Consider the following 17,993-nt stretch of genomic DNA (forward strand, 5'->3'; position numbering starts at 1 on the left):
AAGGTCAAAGTCAGTTCAGTACCTTGCTCTGTGACACCTCGGAAGGGCTGTGACTGAGTTATGCTTGGCTAGACAGAGATAGTTTTAGTAGTCGCAGATATGGAGGTTTCATCGTTTTCTAATTGTAGTAATGAAGGAGTGATTTTAGAAACGTTCCCATTTTGAACATGTTGAAGAAGACGGACTCCAATGTGCTGTCAAATTAATAACTTTGTCACTTTATTCGAATAAACAGCCTTGTCTTTGTCTCTAGTGTATTTTTTTAGCCAATCTTGTAGCAAAACATGACTTTCTTTGATCCTCTCATCCAGGATCCTTAGAGCTAATTGAGGTTTGAGGCGACTGGCTTTGATAACATTACCGCAGCAGCCCATTAATAATGTAAAATATTGAAAGAGCACCTATTTTTATCTTTGGGTGACAGATTGCGGTAATTATTTTTGGCCATCTGTTTGATCTATTAAACCCACGTTTGACTCTCCTTGCCGGAAGCCAAAATGTAATCAGCTGTTCCTAACATTCCCAACATTTCCTGAAAATGTCACTAGTTGTAATGGCACCAATGAAGTATCTATTGCAGTTACAGTACTGTGAACAAAGTTTATTATGTTGGAGAAAAAAAACAAACTAAAATGTATTTTCTGTCAGAAAAACGAAACAAGACCTACATTATTATTCTCGACGGCGGCTGGATGTACTTTTCCTCCTTCCCTGAGCTTCCTCTGACTTGTTTCCCGGGATCTTCTTCAGAGGAATACTCCTTCCTGTCCATCGCAGCTCGCCTGGAAGCCCTGAGGGGACAGGACATCTCCTGCTGCTACAGGCATCGGCTCCCCATGTCACTTCTTCCCTCCTCTCGTGTTTCTCTGCTCAGATGGACACCTTCTCCTATGCCATATGTCCTCTTTTCTTCCTTCTCTCTGAGATTCCACCCCCTCCCCCAGCAAGACAGTAAGTTGAATCTACATGGATCTCAATGAAGAAATCCTTCTTCTCTGCAGCCACAACTCTGAGAATAGATATTTACTCTGCTTTGCTCTGATGTCTGCTCTTGCTTTTCAGCTGGGCGGCTGTAGGTTGGCCTGACAGAAAACAAGAACATCTCATACCGTTTTGTTTGTCTTGAACACCCTTCTCCTTCTTTATTACAACGAAGCCGAATGTGGTCTCCTCGATTCACCTTTCTGCAGTTCTTTATCCGTTGCATGTTAGCAGGAATATGCAAAAACATATTATGATTTCCATGTAGCTTCAAATAAAGATGGGAAGTATAGCCTGTGGGATTTTAATGCAGATCCATATGTAACCGGATGATTGGGGTTAATTGGGCAGGCAGGTGTGGGAGGGAGCACCTGTGGCCCATTTACCACTGATTGGGGGGGGGGCGTATATAGGTGCTTCCCCTCCCTCGTTCCAGTTCCTCATTTACATTTTCCCCGTCTCGAAGGCAGGTTGGTCGTAGACCGTCACTGCTTGTCTCTCCTTTTCTTTTGTTAGTTTTGTTTGTAAATTGTTTTAGGGATGTTTTTAGAGTGTTAATAAATGTTTTGAATTACTAATGCCGTGCTGGTCATCACTGTGAGCGGACCTGTGGGTGGGGAAACCCGCTAAAACGAGCTGGGAACCAAAGGAATGGAAAAAATAGCTATTCAGGTTGAAAGTCCTGAAGTGGCATTGTCGGCTTTGGCAATAATCGTTTAGCCCCATATGCCCAACGCTACACATATAAGAGCTGACCCTGGAATTTTTATATTCATCCTTATCATTGCCAGATTTTTACACTTTTTTTTGCCAGATTTCTTCTGGAGAAATCCAAAAATTATAATAAAAAAAAAATGTGTGTTGTCGATGTAGATACTAATCCAGATCGGCTGGATAGACAATATCTTTGAGCTGCAGCCCTTGTAATTGTAATTACATTCACAAAGCAAAAATACTAAACTAAACAATCTTTACACTTAAGTTCATGACAAATAAATCCCTTTCACTCCTTTTCCCTTTCTCTTCTATATTTTCCTATACATGTGAGACTTCCTCAGATTGTTCTGCGCTCTGCTGAGTAGCATTCTAGTTGCAGAAAAATTGGATTTCTCCCTGTGAATATAGGTGTGTGATTAAACGTGCCATCAGAAATAAGCTGCGCAGAGCTGATGGATGTTTTTTTTTTTACTCAGCCCTCCAATATTGCGACGCACCTGAGCGCACAGCTGAGAGATGGATTACGCTGCAGAAGGAGTCTGAAAGTTTGATGTGTTTTATGCGCTCTTGTTGTGACGCTGTCGTTCTTCAGCCAGGAAACCTTTAACAGCCGGGGTGATGAAAAGCAATTGAATTCTACTGCATCTCATATCTTACAGTGTCTGGAGTAAGTTGACTCCCTCTGTGAGGGCTGGGCTGAAGGATGTAAAGAGGGTATGGTCAGAAATGAACTTTCATTATCATTTTTTGAAGCGTTTTTAGCGATGAGAATTAGATTTTATTTTTTTTTCCTCCTTGGAAGAAGTTAATTCCGAATTTTTAATGTAAATTGGTCAATAAATCCAAAGAGCAATGCGCTGTCACCTCTCTGCAATAAGGTTCATGTGTTCGAGCCTCATCATCAGCGTGGAGTTTATATCTTCCCGTGTCTGCGTGGGTTTAGAGTCAGACCTCAAAGCGGCTCCAGTACTATTATCATTCATCCTTTTTCTTAAACTCTAGCGCGCAGCTCCTCGTGTTCTCCCAGCAACACCTTCTCTCCACCGCGCGTCTCGCACCGTTCACGTTTCTCCGTGCTCTCCCGCGTATTACTCCAGCCATCCTGTCGGGGGCGCCTGAGCTCCAGATAAAGCAGCGTGAGGCATGAGGGGAAACTGATCGCGCCGCACACGTTGAGGGTTCTGCCGCAACTTTGATGCGTTATGAAACAGGACCCGAATGCGCGCTGGAGGCAAAGAGGAGATTCAGTCTTCCGCGCTAGAGCTTCCACAAACAGAAATAACTAAATGTCTGTCCCCATGTGAGGAACAACATCCCCCCAGTTTGAGTCCAGCGCATGATCGTGCGCCTCCTCGGATTTGAATCCCCCCCCCCCCTGATTATTTGTTTGGATTGTGTTGACCACTGAATGTTCTCCTGTTGCCGCGGACGGATGCATTCCTCGTGCACGGGAAACACCTGTGGCACCAGCGGCGTTATATTATTCCCACTTTGCATCTTCTTCTCCGGTTTCATCGCGCGCCTTGACGCGCAAACGATTTCCAGATTGCCTTTGAGGGATCCCTCGGCACCGTTACCGACTGTTACGGTTCTATAGGAATCTAACCGGCCTAATAAAGGGATAAATCACGCGATATTTTTTCTAGATGCAATGACCGACGCAAGTTCCTGCAGCCACCATGCACCATGCACCATGCACCATGCGCCATGCACTATATAACGTGATTGGAGACAACATGACATCATCACTTACAGACATAAAAGATGCAATGAAGTGCTTGAAATCGCACAGGTGTGTGTGTGTGTTGTTGTTGTTGTTACTCCTCCGCCTCCTAACGAGCTCATTTATCATTGTTTCGTATCGATGAGGAGAAACGCAAGCCTGACATGACAACTTACTTTTGTGTGCGTACGTTAACTCCTCCCTCTCCTCCATGTGCATGTAAGGTGACACCAGCCAATCACGCCTCATTCCGCCTCTATCCAGCAAGGGGGGGGGGGGGGGGGGTGTACAAGTAGGCGGACGCGCGTTTGGGATGTATATAAGGCGTGAAGCGTGGCTTTTTTTTTTGTATCTCCACTTAACGCCAGGGCGACAGAAGGAGCTCGGGGAACCGGAGAGCACGGGCACCGGAGAGCTGGTGTGTGGCGTGGGCTCGAGTGGGAGTGACTCAGAGGGGAACACCCGACGTCTTCAGCTGCCATCCCGGGAGACAAACCCACGCTGCCCCCGCCGCGTCACGGAGCGCTGTCCTTCCGCCGTGGTGCTGAACCCCATGGCAAGACCCTACAAACGGTGACATAGGGCTAAGACTGCTCCAAGAGATACAAAAAAAAACAAAAAATAGAACAATAAAGCAGTTATTTATATATTTATATATATGTTTATGTGAAAGAAAATCATAAACGAAGAAGAATCAACAACGCAAAGAGAAGAAGTGATGGCTGGACTTCCCTCCTCCTCCGCTGCCCTGGAGGCGATCTGAGAGCAGCAGCGCGTAAAGGAGCCCAGCGGAGCCTCCGTAGAGGAGGGCAGTGACAGAGGCTTTCCACCAGTGAGGTACGCGCGGCGTTTCTTGCACAAGGAAATTAGAGATAAGCAAATTGATATCTCCGGAAAAAAAAAAAGCTCTCCGTGCAGCAGCGAAAATGGGCTGTATCAGCTCCAAAGCGCCAGTTGGTAAGAGTCTTAACTTGCTCGCTTACGCACGATGAAGGAGAGCCTGATTTAATTACCCCCCCCCCCGCATTTGTTTTGCTGCAGCCTGCAGTGTCTGCGACGGAATGGTGCTTGTATGGTGCACAGCATGGTGCGCCGGACATGTGAGACATGGGATGGATGATAAAGGAGCCTTACGCGCGTTTCACACTTATAACATATCAGGCTATAAACGACAGGTTAAACGGCGCCCGAGTCCGTGCGTGTGTGAAGGGGGTTCCGTGTGCGTGGGGCAGAGCATGCGGGAGAGCTGCAGCCGAAACATCGCGATGCTACGAGAGTTGCGAGGAACCTTTTCGTTGTTGCGCGTGCCAGTCAGAGGCGGAGGAGACCGAGGCGCTCTTGACGCCGTCGAGGGGAGGCGCCGATAAACGGCTTCTATACGTTTGTGACCAGGCTCATCCAGACACGATGGTTCTGACCGCGCTGACCCAGATTAGTTGCAAGGTAGGACCCGTTTCTGCTCGCATGCGCGCGCAAAAAGCGTTCAGATTGTGAACGCGGAACGTCGGGATTCATTCCTTCTCGCTATGAAAGTGATGTTTCATGCGCGGACCATATACTTTGCCGTTTTACGTGTCCAAACGTTGGCGAACCCATGAAGCGCGTAATGCGCATGCAGGAGTCGATGCGCTTGTTGCGGAGACCCCTGCAGCTCCCTGTTGCTGCCGCATCTCCGCGCATCTCGTGGTTGTTTACACCTCGGCTGTACGTGCGCGTCTCCCAGCCGCTCCGCTCAATGCCGCCGTCCTCTATACGTGCCACCCCGACCTCTGACGCGGAGCTCCCCAAGACATCACCCCCATCTTGCTGTTCATTTTGACAGGCTGTAGCCTCCATAACACCGACCTGCTGCCCCACAGCCATCCCTCCATCCTCTCATCCATCCCAACCCCGGTCACAGACGCGCTCTGCAGCTGTTACGCGCGTCACACGCAGCCTGTCGGGCTGTGATTTATACCCGCGTGTCCGAGACCCTCCCCGCCTTTAATTGGTTATAATCTGTCGCCTCAGTCTCTTGATGATTGGCGCCTTGTCGCTGTCTCATAAGGACATGCTATAGTCCCAGAAAAACCCACATCAAGTGCGCGTCTTTGCACGTATAGAGTGTAACATGCAATAGGTTAACAGCCACCACCTGTGTGACTCCCATAGCGCGTGCATGACATCACACACACAGTCTTGACCTTGTTTTGTGTTTATTCGCAAGTCTCAAGTCTGTCAGAGAGAGAGAGAGAGAGAGTTGGGGATGAGGTCTCCTGCAGTTTCCACGACAACGGGAAGGAATAAGGAGTGTTTGGCTGAGTGCAAGGGGCGAAAGGGAAAAGAATAAATAAGAAAACAATATGAAGACCTCAATGATTATTTGGGGGGGGGGCAAAAAAGACGTCGAACAAATTAACAAATTAGCCACAGATGGAGGATTACCAGGGGGGGCGTCACAAGAGAGATTAAATCTGGTGCTACATAAATAAATAAATAAAATAACATAACATAAAAATACAAAAACTATCTCGAACCCAGAAGGTTTCTGTGTGTGAGATTTTTCAGGCTGTCAGTTTATTCCGTTTTGCCACAATGACTCCCCCCCCCCCCCCCCTCCGCAGGGGGGGGGGGGGGGGGGAGTTGTTCCAGATGTGCCTCAGTATCCGAACTGGGTGCATGTTGGCGACTAATCGAGTAACTCGAACCGCCTCCCTGCACCGGAGGGCAGGAACGAGCAGCCAGACGCTGACATTTATGTCCCGCCTCTTAATCTCGTTTAGCAAATCAGATTTGAAGAGTGACGAGCACGCGCAGGATCTCAGTGTGCGTCTGTGTGTGTGTGTGTGTGTGGGGGGGGGGGGGGAGCTGTCCAGGTGCTGAAGTGTCGCGCAGCCCTAATCCACAGGTGCGGGTTTCTAAGCAGCGCGTTTGCTCTACGAGCTTCGGGTCTCGACGAGGGTTCGCACTAGTGACGGCCACGCGGGGGTTGTTGAGTGACATCTGGGCTCCGTGCACCGCCAGGTCTTCGTGTGACGTCAGGGAATGTGCATTCTGTGCTTTAGCCTATTGCCTCGCTGCCTCCGACAAAGCGGAACCAGCTTCATGAAATATCGATCAGGCTCGAGCGGCTGCGCGCGCCTCACCTGCATGACGCGGCATGGCTCGAACGCGCATGGAAGTCCCCCCCAGGCTGCAGAACAGGCTGCAAGGAAGGCTCCTGTGAGCCCGACAGCCAGACTTGTTCCGATTATTCTGGAAGTGCATGAAGCTTAAGACGCCTTTCAAGTTGCGTAACGTACCTTTTAATTAAATCCTCAAAGAACATCTGTTGAAATATTTTGAAGTTTTGTAGTTAACTATCGGATTTTCAAATCAGAAGCTCTTTGATCTGTAAAATGTTGCGGAGCTCGCCCCCCCCCCCCCCCCCCCCCATATGAGTCCTGGCTCTTCATCACCTGTAACAATCACGTGGCTCTCTTCCTCCTGACAGTGGCGGTTGACGGGTCATTGCGCACGGACCGGAGCGCAACAAGCTCCCTGTCCGACCTTGCGCATTTGGGGAACGCGCGGACCTCCTTGGCGCGCAGACTGATTCTGACGTCACCCTTGGGTTTACTGGACTTCAGCGAGGTGCCCTCAACAATCATATGCATTTTATTCTTTTCAGCTGGTTCTGGTTCAGCTTGGCAAAACACGTGTGCCAATTTTTATTTATTTATTCCTTTATTCACTGACGCATGTAAGTTGGCATTTTTAAATAATTTTAAACAGATATAACCTTTGAAACGAGGTAAATTACACTTTTATTTCATGGAAGTATGCTTTCACCGGTTAAGAGGTTCCCCCAACAACTATTTTCATCAGATGACAGGAAAAAGATGACAAATTATAGCATCACTCCAGGTTTTGGCCTTTTATATATCACATTATCTTATAGCCAATCTTACGTCTATAACCAAGTTATGCACTGGCCTAATCAAAGATGGCAGGCTCAGTAATTCACCAGATGAAGTGGAAAATTATTTTCTCAACTCTTTATTTCAATTAGCCACACCCTCCAAATTTTTAATTTGTGATTTATCGTATAGAGCAGCTACTCCAATTATTTTTTTAATTTTTTGGGGGGGGGGGGATTGGACATGGGATCTCCAGATTATTACTCCATAGACGGATTGCAGTGTTGCAACATGCACAATTGTAGATCAACCTCGCTGTGGGATGCCACACTTGAATGACTTCCTTAATTTGAGTTCAAAAGTTAATAATATTTCCGTCTCCAAGGTTTGGCATGACAAATATGTCTCCCCCTTATTGTAGTAATGAAAAAAACGAGGAGGGGTTTCTAGGCCACTTCAATAATGAGAGCAAGCCTTCCAACCCGTGTAATACAGTTAAAAGCTCGTGCACGTCTGCTAATTCTGTATCTCCAGGCGAAGTACTGCCCTGGGCATTTTAAACTCAGGTTGTGGAACTTGTGGGGAGCTTATCATTGGCTCAGCGACGATGGTGACGATGACAGTAATGAGGAGGATGAATGCAACTTGCCTCTTTTATCCATCAGCGTGCACCATCTGGGTGTGCATGTGATGTGTCACCGTGAGCCAGTCTGCTGACGATTAGCGGCGTCTAAGTGATCCATTATGGAATGCATGCGCGTTATTGAATACCGGGCGCTGCGTGAGACATGTTAGCAGGATCGCTGATCCTATTGCACGTCACACACACACACACACCCGTGATCAGGCCTACAATTTGGTTTAAAATTATCTGTATCTTTATGCTCCCTATTGGATGATGCCAAACATATGAAGTCATACAGATTCCTTTATTGATGTGACATCTGAGCACCGCCGTCTGCAGTAAATGAGAGCAGCCGAAGTTCCTCATTTAGTCGTTCTGCAGGCGTGTGATACCGTCAGCAAACCAGGCGTGCAGGGATTCCAAGAGGAATTGCTTCACAGTGACCAGTTGCCATTCTGCTAAACTAATAGCAAACAGGTAATGCATCAGAAAATATATTTGACTTCATTTACTCTGCTGTTGTATAACATAATATTAATGATAGAATAGGGCAGAAAAAATGTGAACATTAGACACAAGTGCACGCATCTCAGCCACAGCAACCTGGTTGTGTATATAAAATAAAAAATAATTTTCCATGAAGGATCACATCCAAAGGTGAAAGTGTGTTTTTCTGCGTGCACATGCTCCCAGGCGACGCAGCTGGAGCCACGGCGTGGTCGGTTTCCTGTCACACATGCTGTCAGCTCGCGCTCGTCTCCTAACATTCATGTCGTGTTAAAGTCTCTGCTGTGCTTTCCTCCGGGCCGTGCTGACTCATGATTTTAAAAGCCGACAGTGACCCCGAGCGTCGTCATGACAGCCCCACTCCTGTCTGCGATCACCAGACCATGAAGATTCAGGACCACGCCACATCGTCTGTGGGGTTTCTCTAGCATTTCTCCTGACTATGGATAGAAATATTTTCCCAGAGGTGTGGTCCTGCAGGGTTTTAAGGCTGAATTAAGTGTTTAGAAAAGTTAAATCCCTGTCTGAAGTTGAGGTTGAGGTCTTGAAGTTGAGGATGTAGAGGATGTTGTGTATGCAGTATCTCAATTCAAATATTTTTCTTCTTCAACATTTCAGGGCAAATAAATGCATCATCGTTTGATACACCGACACGGGAATGCGATTAAACTCCAGGTTCAGAGTGAGGCGAGGGATTTTGAGATGGCTATCTTTCCCACACAACGGTGAAACGAGTTCTAAAAGACACCTTCAGATGTGGGCGTTGAACATTGCCTGACGTCTGATTTCGGAATTTAAGTACGCGCGCTTTCGATCGCTCTGACTCCTCTCCAGGGTATATGTCGCATTATCTCCAGATTATCCTGCCTCTGATCTGTGAGCTGCTCTGCAGCACAAGAGGATTATCACGCCCCGCGGCAGCTGCTGATAGCGTCGCCAGCTCAGGGTCCTCCTTTGCTCTCGCAGAGCCCCTCTATTGGACAACTGTGTTTGTTATTGGGCTGGAGAAATCCGCTGCTATTTACAGGATGAGGTCAGAACCGAGCTCTGGGTGTTCTTCATTGTGCTGTTAGGTTTTTTATTTTATTTTTTATTATAAATAATTCATTGCAAATTGGATGCAGTGCTAATTGACTAGTGCCTCAGTAATAATTGTAGAGAAAATAGGAATATTTCACGTCAAAATGACTCGGCAGCGTAATTCCTCACGTTGTTTGACAGTCTCATAATGCTCCACAAAGTGAAAAAGACTTTTCTTTCTAAATTGAAGGGAGACCCTGAGGCCCCCCCGCAGACCCTGAGGCCCCCCCCCCCACAGGCAGCACTGGACATTCTGCCCCTGTTGAGAAGTACTTGTCTGCTGAAAAGCATCATCAAATGGTTCAGTCAGCCAGGCGTGTTGACCCATACTGAGTAACAACATGATAGTTCGGCACGTGGCCTTTGCTGTTGACGTGCCCTTTTTTTTTTTTTTACACGTGAGCACAGGTAGGACTATAAAAAGAGTTAGCAGACAAAAGAACACGTCAACACCTGATACTCCCTCGGCGAACTGGCTTTATGCAACAGACAGATTCGATGGAGGACGGACCAAGTGGAGGGGTCAGTCTTTTGTTCACTGTCGGCTTCGGTTAAGTCGCTGCGGGGAAATTATCCAGCTGCCTGCACACAGGGCTTTATCAGTTTCCTTTCAATAAGCGCTTCCAATTATGTGCTTGTGTGCGGTTGCATCAGAGATCTCCGAAGAGCGACATCTGGCTCCGCCAGAGTTTACAGAAGACGTGTAAATGTACGACAGAGCTGCAGACACACGTATTTATTCCTTTGCGTGTTTGCCTGCAGTCGTAGGCGCAGCGACGCACTCTGAGTTTTATGTGTGAAGCATCGCCACAGCTGCTGCTTTTCTCACGAGCAAAAAAGGATGAGGTTCTTAACAAACCACTTGAGCTAACACGAGACTAACACTGGCCAGCGGTATCGGCCCTTCCTAGTTTCTACTTCTGTTGCACAGGAACTCGTTCAAATAGAAGAGAAAGAAACGGTTTTGCATTTTGGAATGTCGAAAGTTGCACCTTGGCAACAGCTGGCAGCAAGACTGGTGTGTGTGTGTGTGTGTGTGTGTGTGTGTGTGTGGGGGGTACTACAGGAATACTAATGTCTGACAGGCACATATTCCTGCTTGCCATTTTTGAAAGTAAAAAAAGAAATTAAAGCTTTTCTTAAAGTTGTGATCATTAATATAATTAGCACATGTCTCATGATTCTCTAAAATCATTGCTTGCTATGTAAAGAGGAACTCACTCATGCTTCAGGCCTGGGAGGACTGACTTGGTTGAAGTGGCGTCTCTCCTCCATGAAAACACTGTTTTCCTTTATGATATAGCAGGAAGGGGGGGGGGGGCAGCTCGCAGTCACGCCGCGCTGAGCTGCTGCTCCTGTTTCCCTCGACTCACACATTTTCCTCTCGTTCTTTCAGGTGAATGTTGATGACACTGTTGAAATGTTGCCAAAGTCAAGAAGAGCTCTCACCATTCAAGAGATTGCTGCATTAGCGCGATCCTCCCTCCACGGTGAGTGCCGGAATAAGACACCGATATCCTGTAAAAGCACACGTGATTATCACAGAAACGATGCTGCAGCATAATCCCTCGCTTTTTCTTCCCTGCAGGAATTTCCCAGGTCGTGAAGGACCATGTGACGAAGCCGACCGCGATGGCTCAGGGCAGGGTGGCCCATCTGATAGAGTGGAAAGGCTGGTGTAAGCCTATCGATAGTCCAGCGGCTCTGGAATCAGACTTCAACTCCTACTCCGACCTCACCGAGGGAGAGCAGGAGGCGCGCTTTGCCGCCGGTAAGCCTTCTGATGGTCGCTTGTTAGATAAAATACGACAAGAAATGCAAAGCAAGTTGAAGGGAAAAGGACCAGCTGACAACAAATACACGGAAAAGATGATTCACAGAGCCGTTATGGCAAATAATGATCATAGCAAAGATTGTTACTAAATGGGAAAACCATCATAAAAATGATCTAAAGTGGAGCAGCGGAATATTTATGTCGATGTAAATGACAGAAATAGATGCCAACTGACATCAGGGAGATGTTTCAGTTTAAGTTTCGAGCAGAGACGTTCACTTTAATCTATTGTTCATGTGTCCTTTGGATGTCTTACCGAGATTTGGACAAATTCAGGGGAGGCCACATACAAATGTTCCCATAATGCACTGCAGTTGAGCAGTGTTCCGAGGTTGTTTGGAATGTGCTCCCAGTGTATTAGTATTGTGTTTCTATGGAGAAGACAATATAGGACAGTCCAGAAGCCTCATATGGTAAACAGAAGGATCAAATTGAAGCAGAAAAACACATGTAACTACTAACTAGTTCTTTATGCCTATAGTCACATGTACAAGTTACACTTTGGAGATAATCCTTTGTTTGAGCGTACACATTGTAAGTCTTTAAACTGCCTGAATCATTTCAGTGTGCATGGAGAATCCAGTCAGACTCCCGCAGATCAAGCAGGGCAATAAATCAATTCCCCAAGTCTTTTAGGGAATTGAATTGCCCGTTTAGTTTGCTGATCTGTCAAAATTATTTCCTTTGGGTCATAATATGTTTCAATATGATTTCCTGAAACTTGGCTAACACATCCAAAATATGGCAGAATGGCATTTTTCTTGATCTTTAACATTTTTAATAATATTAAACTGTGACTATTTTGTTAAAGTTATGCCAAACAACTAACCCAAGATTAGAAAAGATCAAAACGGAATCAGAGTTTAATCACATTTACAGTCCTGGTAAACAAACAGCATCACAATTATAGACACGACTCATGATTTGATGTTATTCACGGCTGAGATGTGACGCTCCAGATTCAGAGTGCGTGCTGACGCCAGGTGATTCTACAGCTAATTTACTTCCCCCTCCGTCCATACATGGTCGTTCCTGTCAGAGCGCCTCTCACTCAGAACTCTGTCTCCATCTTTCTGTCGCTCACTTCATCTTTTACGTTCGTTCCATTAACCCCTTGCTCTAACGGACACAGCTCCCTCTTAAAATGCTCCTCTCTGCCCTCTGTTTTTTTTTCTCTCTGTCTGTTTCACCCCCGTCCCTCTTCCCTGCTCCCTCGCTCGCTCCCTGCAATGCAGAGTCTCAAGGTTAATTTGCAGACTAAGGTTTTGCTCCTGGCTAGTGCAACCATGACTGAGCGATTATCCCCCGGGCCTCCTCTGTTCTCCTTCCTTTTTTCTTTCCTCTTTCATTTCGTACTTTTTGCACGGCTTCTGTTCTCATGCTGTCATTTTTACGATCCTTTACTTGGTCTAAATTATTGGAATGAGATTTCAGAAGCATGCAGAGTTTCTGATGTTCTGCACCTCTTTTGTTATATTAGTGTAAGATGGATGTGGGGGGGGGGGGGATTACTTTATATTACCCCTCACCTTGTCTAGAGTGAGGGCCACACCACCCCCTTGGTGGTGTGGCTGCTGGCGACTGGACACACTGTCTGAATGTCTCCCCGCCTGTTAACATATAAAGGAAATGTGTGAACCCTAGAACACGCCAGTGTACACAACAGAGAGCTGCAAACACAGGAGGGAGTGTCCCATTGGGCTCCTGCCCCCCCCCCCCCCCCAACACACACACACTCTTTAAAGTTAACCCTGCAGCACCACTCCACCAACAGTCAAGGAGTCTCCACCCGGCTTCGTGGGGCGTTCAATGTCTTCCAGTTCATTGCTTAGTTTTTGCAGCCAGAGACTTGCTTTTGTTTTTTGTTTTATTTTATATCATTTACACACACACACACACAGATGCACACACACACACACACACACACACTTTTCATTTTACTTGAGCCAATGAGCTTTGACCAGGCCCGACCTGTTCATTCAGTGTTTTATATATTTCAATATATTTGCCATCTGCTGGACTTTTTGAACAAGCCTTGAGAGGGAAATAAAAAATCCAGTGAAAAACGGCACAAGCTGCAAGTATTGTGCACGAGCAGGTTGTACTGCATATACATATGTCCTCATGCAATTAAAAAAACAAACCTTTTTAAACCTACTAAACAAATATTTGTACCTGCGTTCACAATAGATGGAACATGTTTGTGTCTTGTGACAGATAGCATAGATTTATTTGTGTGCAGCATGTGGGTCTGTGACTAAGCTTGAATTATTCATTTATTTTAAAATATGGACAGAGGCGAATCAAACCGTTCTGTCCTTGTGATTTAGAGGAATTAAAAAAGGCTCTCAAAGGAGCGATGAGAGCAGCCAGCAAGTCTGCGTTTACCGGAGGATGTGCCGCTCTGAGTGAAGAGAGTTCAGGGCCCGGCTACAGTAGAAGATGAATCGATCGCTCTCTGCGGGAGGCAGCGCATGAATACTGAGCATTGACTGGAGGGAGTCAGAGAGGGAGAGCCGTAAAGAGAAGGAGCTGAGGAGACGGAGTCAGAGAGATTGGACTCCAAATGAGAGGAGAGGGATGAGAATGAAAGATTGAACGGTGAAAGAAGAGCGGACGATCAGAAAGAGGGGGGGGGGGGAGATGCAGCGTTTTATTGAGAGGGGCGACTGGAAGAAAGGCGTGACATGAAGAAGGGAGGGATGAGTGGGAAGGAATACAAAACAGATGGACCCGAGGAAGAGGAGAGGGAAAAAGAAAAATGTACTCTCTGATTAGACAGCTGATGATGAGGATTGGAGGCGACTGGTCACTTCGACCTTCGTGTTCTTTTACTGGTTGTGACACATGCTGACACACACGCACACACACACCTACACACACACACACACACACACACCTACACACACAAGAAATATTTCGATTTCGATATTTGTTTAAAAACTATAAAAGTATTGCCAAAAATAAAAAAGTACTGAAGTTAAACACTAATACCTGAAAACTATTCAAAGTATTTCTACTTTATTACTTGCTGTCTCTGGAATTCAGCATCGAATCTCATTTCGGCGGTGGACGGATCAGTAAATTAGCTTCTGAGGTCAGGACTCAGGTCTTCCTGGGATCTTCGGGCTTTCACAGCACAAACGCACCTCCCGGGGGCTTCAGCCGGAATGAGCCGAGACCGGCCTTTCTGGGCTGTCTCAGCCAATTTAGTTTCCACCAGCATCGGGGAGACGCTCCCAGGCGCTCTGGATCTTTGTGAAACCAGGCTTTAGTTAGCTTGTGTGTTGTTCACTGCAGTTTTTCTTCCTGTCAGTCTGTAACCAGTTTTTATTCGCCGCATTCCTTACAGGCTAGACATTCTGCCATCGCCAAACTTTGCACACTTATCAACCGTAGTTGTGCCTTGACTTTTGTGCTATGGTATATTTATTTTGTGTTGCTTCCTCTGACAGGTTGTCTTCAGATGATTTCACAAATTGCTGTAAATCAAATTCAAACCTTCCTTCAGTTTTCTCTTTATTATCAAGCCTTTGAACTTGGAGACTGAAAGTATTTTTGCTTTTGATTTGTGAAATAGTAGAGCGGTGAATATAAAGCAAACCTGTTGCACGGTTTCCGTGCGTCACACACAAAGATTGTCAGCTCTTTGTCTCCTCCTATTTGTCAACCTGTAATTGACCCTCAGGGGCCTCCGTCTCTATTCCACCAGACGACACGTAAAGGGAATATTCTCTCTGTCCAGTCTAACGACAGTCTTCGCTTCTCTTCCCATGGAGACACATTGGTCCGCTGCCTCCCTGTTACCATGCCAACTATGTGCGTTCGTACATGTGCAGCTTATGAGTGTGTTTGTGTGTGTGTGTGTGTGTGTGTGTTTTTGCAGGTGTGGCTGAGCAGTTCGCCATAGCAGAGGCGAAACTGAGGGCCTGGTCCTCTGTGGACGGCGACGAGTCCAACGATGACTCATATGACGAGGACTTTCTGCCTGCCAACGAACCAACCACACAGAGCACAGGTACGCACGCGCGCACCCCCCCCCCCCCCCCCGTCTCTTCCTTTTCATTGTCCCAGTGGCTGAGTTTTCATCCCCACCCAACTTTGTTTTTATTGTTCATCGGTGCAATTTGATATTCCTCTTGCAATTTTAATATTATTTCCTTGGCTGCAAAGACAATGCCTGCAAGATGATGGTGTGTGAGCAGACTGTAAATACACAGTGTATTAGATGACAGTGTGTGTGTGTGTGTGTGTGTGTGTGTACCAGAGCTTTCATCTTGATTACACTGAACTGCCAATAACCTGCACTGCAGCTAGTAGCTTAGCTTTAGCTCAGTGTTTATTCATCTTTGGCTTCTTTGTCTCGAGGCGAAGGACAATAATGTCTCCAAAGTCAAACTGGTGCACTGATCATGTCCTAAATTGTCTCTTTAGGACACTTGTAGACATTCATTGTCGAATGTGAAACACGTCTTCATGTTTTTGAATTTCTTTGGACGAGTGAAGTTTTAAAAATCATTAGATTTTGCGTTTCACGGTTTATATATTTCATATTTTTCCACGTTGGTTTCTGTTAATCGGTCAGAAAAACAACAACTTTTTGGTGACTAAACCCTGACAAACGATATAGTGAATGGATTTATTGTTGCTATGGAAACCGGTACCAGCTGTCATGAGTAATTCTGTTATTATTAAAAGAAAATTGAAAAACCCAAATATGCATTGACCCCTGCTGTGCTAGCACAAATAGTTTTTCTTAACTTTCTTTTATTCTTTTATCCTTGTTCTTCTTCATCACGGTCTGTTCCCTTCCCACTAGATGTCCCATCGTACCCCCCCTACCTGAAGGACCTGATCCACAGCCAGCTTTGCCAACACCTGGGCCTGAGAGGGTTCTGCTGCGAGGGCGGAGGAGGTGGCAGCGGGGAGCCCTCCCCGACGGCGGCCTCTCCGGACACCCTGTGCTCCAGCCTCTGCAGCCTGGACGAGCACCACCCTCTGCTGCGTGACCTGGGGGGCCACCGCGCCTCCCACAGCAACGCAGCGGAGCTCGTCGCCAAGATCCTGTCGGCGCTGCAGGGAGGGGAGGAATTACTGCTGGCCAGACTTCAGAGGGTGGGGCAGAGTGGGCAAAGTAGGGCGGACTGCGGATTCCACAGCCTGGGTGGGGGGGGCATCAGGCCCTGCGGTGGTCAGGACTCTCCTTGCTACTCCATGTCTTACTCTGAGACGTACCTGTCACCTGGCGAGGACGACGACACCCCCTGCAAGGACTACGAGAACACCCTGTGCCAGGTGGAGGCAGAGGGCAGCGGGGTGGAGTGCCCGCCTGGCTACGACCCACGCAGGAGGGTCTCCGACGTGGCCTCCTCTGGTGTCGTGTCTCTTGATGAAGAGGACGAAGACGAGGAGGAGAGGCCAGCAGAGCCAAACCAACAATGACTCCTTCTCGTCTGATGTCAGTGCTTCGTCCCTTCAAGCTCTTTGGAGAGATTCCTTTATTGCAAAGACTCCCCTTCTCCTCCACGGCGTCTGACAAGGCTCCGCCTACCTGCCTGTCGTTTCTTTGACCGAAGCATCCGTCTTTGCCTTACTTGCAGCATCTGAACTCCGTTCGAACCCAAAACTGCTCTTTTGTCTCCATTCAGTTACGTTTCTCTTTGAAGGCGTCCAAACAATCTTTTTTTTCTTTTTTCACCAGCGTGATGACAGGAGCGCTGTGGGCTGGACTTACTTGTCTCGGCGCCGCCCCTTCCCGGTTTCCGCGAAGTGCACAATGACTCGAGTCCAAAACTTATCTTTGCATGTGTTTTGCAAGTGCTGACATTGATGGGCTAACCCGGTCTCGGGCACGGTTTGTAATCTCAGCTGTTCTGTATAACCCCCTCCCCTGCGCTCCCAAAGGAGGGAGGACCATCCTGAGATCAACCCCCCCCATCCTTTTGCAAGACACACCACATCATCCTTTCGGGCATGGCTTGCGGCATATGCCAAACTATTAAATCCTGTCACTACTATTATGAGCAAATGCTGGAATGTCTTCAAAGTGACAGGACATAGTATGTATTTTAAATTAAGAAAGTAAAAAAAAAAAAAGATTTGTCACACGTTATAAGACAGAAATGACATGCTTTTATTGTACTAGTTTTCTATCACTCAAATGTTGTCGTTCACGCTATTGCAAACATCATTTCGACAGACTGTAATTGATCTTCTATAGCTACTTGATATATCCAGGGTTCTGTGGATTCCTGCATGGAAGACATGAGAACTTTTGTAATTCTTTAACACAAACGGACAGAACAGCGGCAGCGGCGACAACAAACACTGGCAGAATGTTCCTGCAGTGACCCTTTGGTGACAAGCAGCCGGCAGGAAGGCAGAAAAGAAACTGGAGATTTTCTATATTTTTGTATGCATCGTCTTGCTTTAATCTCTTACGCCTATGCGGCGTGCCAGTGTATGTGGTTTTTTGCACGAAGCTAACGTGGCTGTATATTTCTCCTTTTCTTTGTTATCACTGTGTGATATTGTTTAATTGAAAAACAAAAAAAATGAACGTTATAATGTGAACAAAACAAACAAAAAAAAGCTATTTTTTATTTCAGAAGAGGGTACTGTGATACGGTTTGTTATTGCCATACGTCA

General features: G+C 46.7%; 1 protein-coding gene across 1 annotated transcript; it reads left to right on the plus strand.

Moving 5' to 3' along the window:
• The first annotated feature begins 4,813 nt into the window (after nt 1–4,813).
• Nucleotides 4,814–16,787, plus strand: LOC137901609 (protein FAM131A-like). Its single transcript, XM_068745654.1, has 5 exons — nt 4,814–4,864; nt 10,908–11,001; nt 11,100–11,282; nt 15,232–15,363; nt 16,165–16,787. Exons 1-5 carry the CDS (start codon nt 4,829–4,831, stop codon nt 16,785–16,787), a joined length of 1,068 nt encoding a protein of 355 aa, XP_068601755.1. The 5' UTR covers nt 4,814–4,828.
• The last annotated feature ends 1,206 nt before the right edge of the window (nt 16,788–17,993 follow it).

This window comes from Brachionichthys hirsutus, chromosome 11, assembly GCF_040956055.1.
Source record: "Brachionichthys hirsutus isolate HB-005 chromosome 11, CSIRO-AGI_Bhir_v1, whole genome shotgun sequence".
NCBI lineage: Eukaryota > Metazoa > Chordata > Actinopteri > Lophiiformes > Brachionichthyidae > Brachionichthys > Brachionichthys hirsutus.

Coding starts and splice junctions, on each gene's coding strand:
- LOC137901609 (XM_068745654.1), top strand. CDS start 4,829: ATGGTTCTGACCGCGCTGACCCAGATTAGTTGCAAG. Junction 4,865..10,907: donor TGACCCAGATTAGTTGCAAG/GTAGGACCCGTT, acceptor TCGTTCTTTCAG/GTGAATGTTGATGACACTGT. Junction 11,002..11,099: donor AGCGCGATCCTCCCTCCACG/GTGAGTGCCGGA, acceptor TCTTCCCTGCAG/GAATTTCCCAGGTCGTGAAG.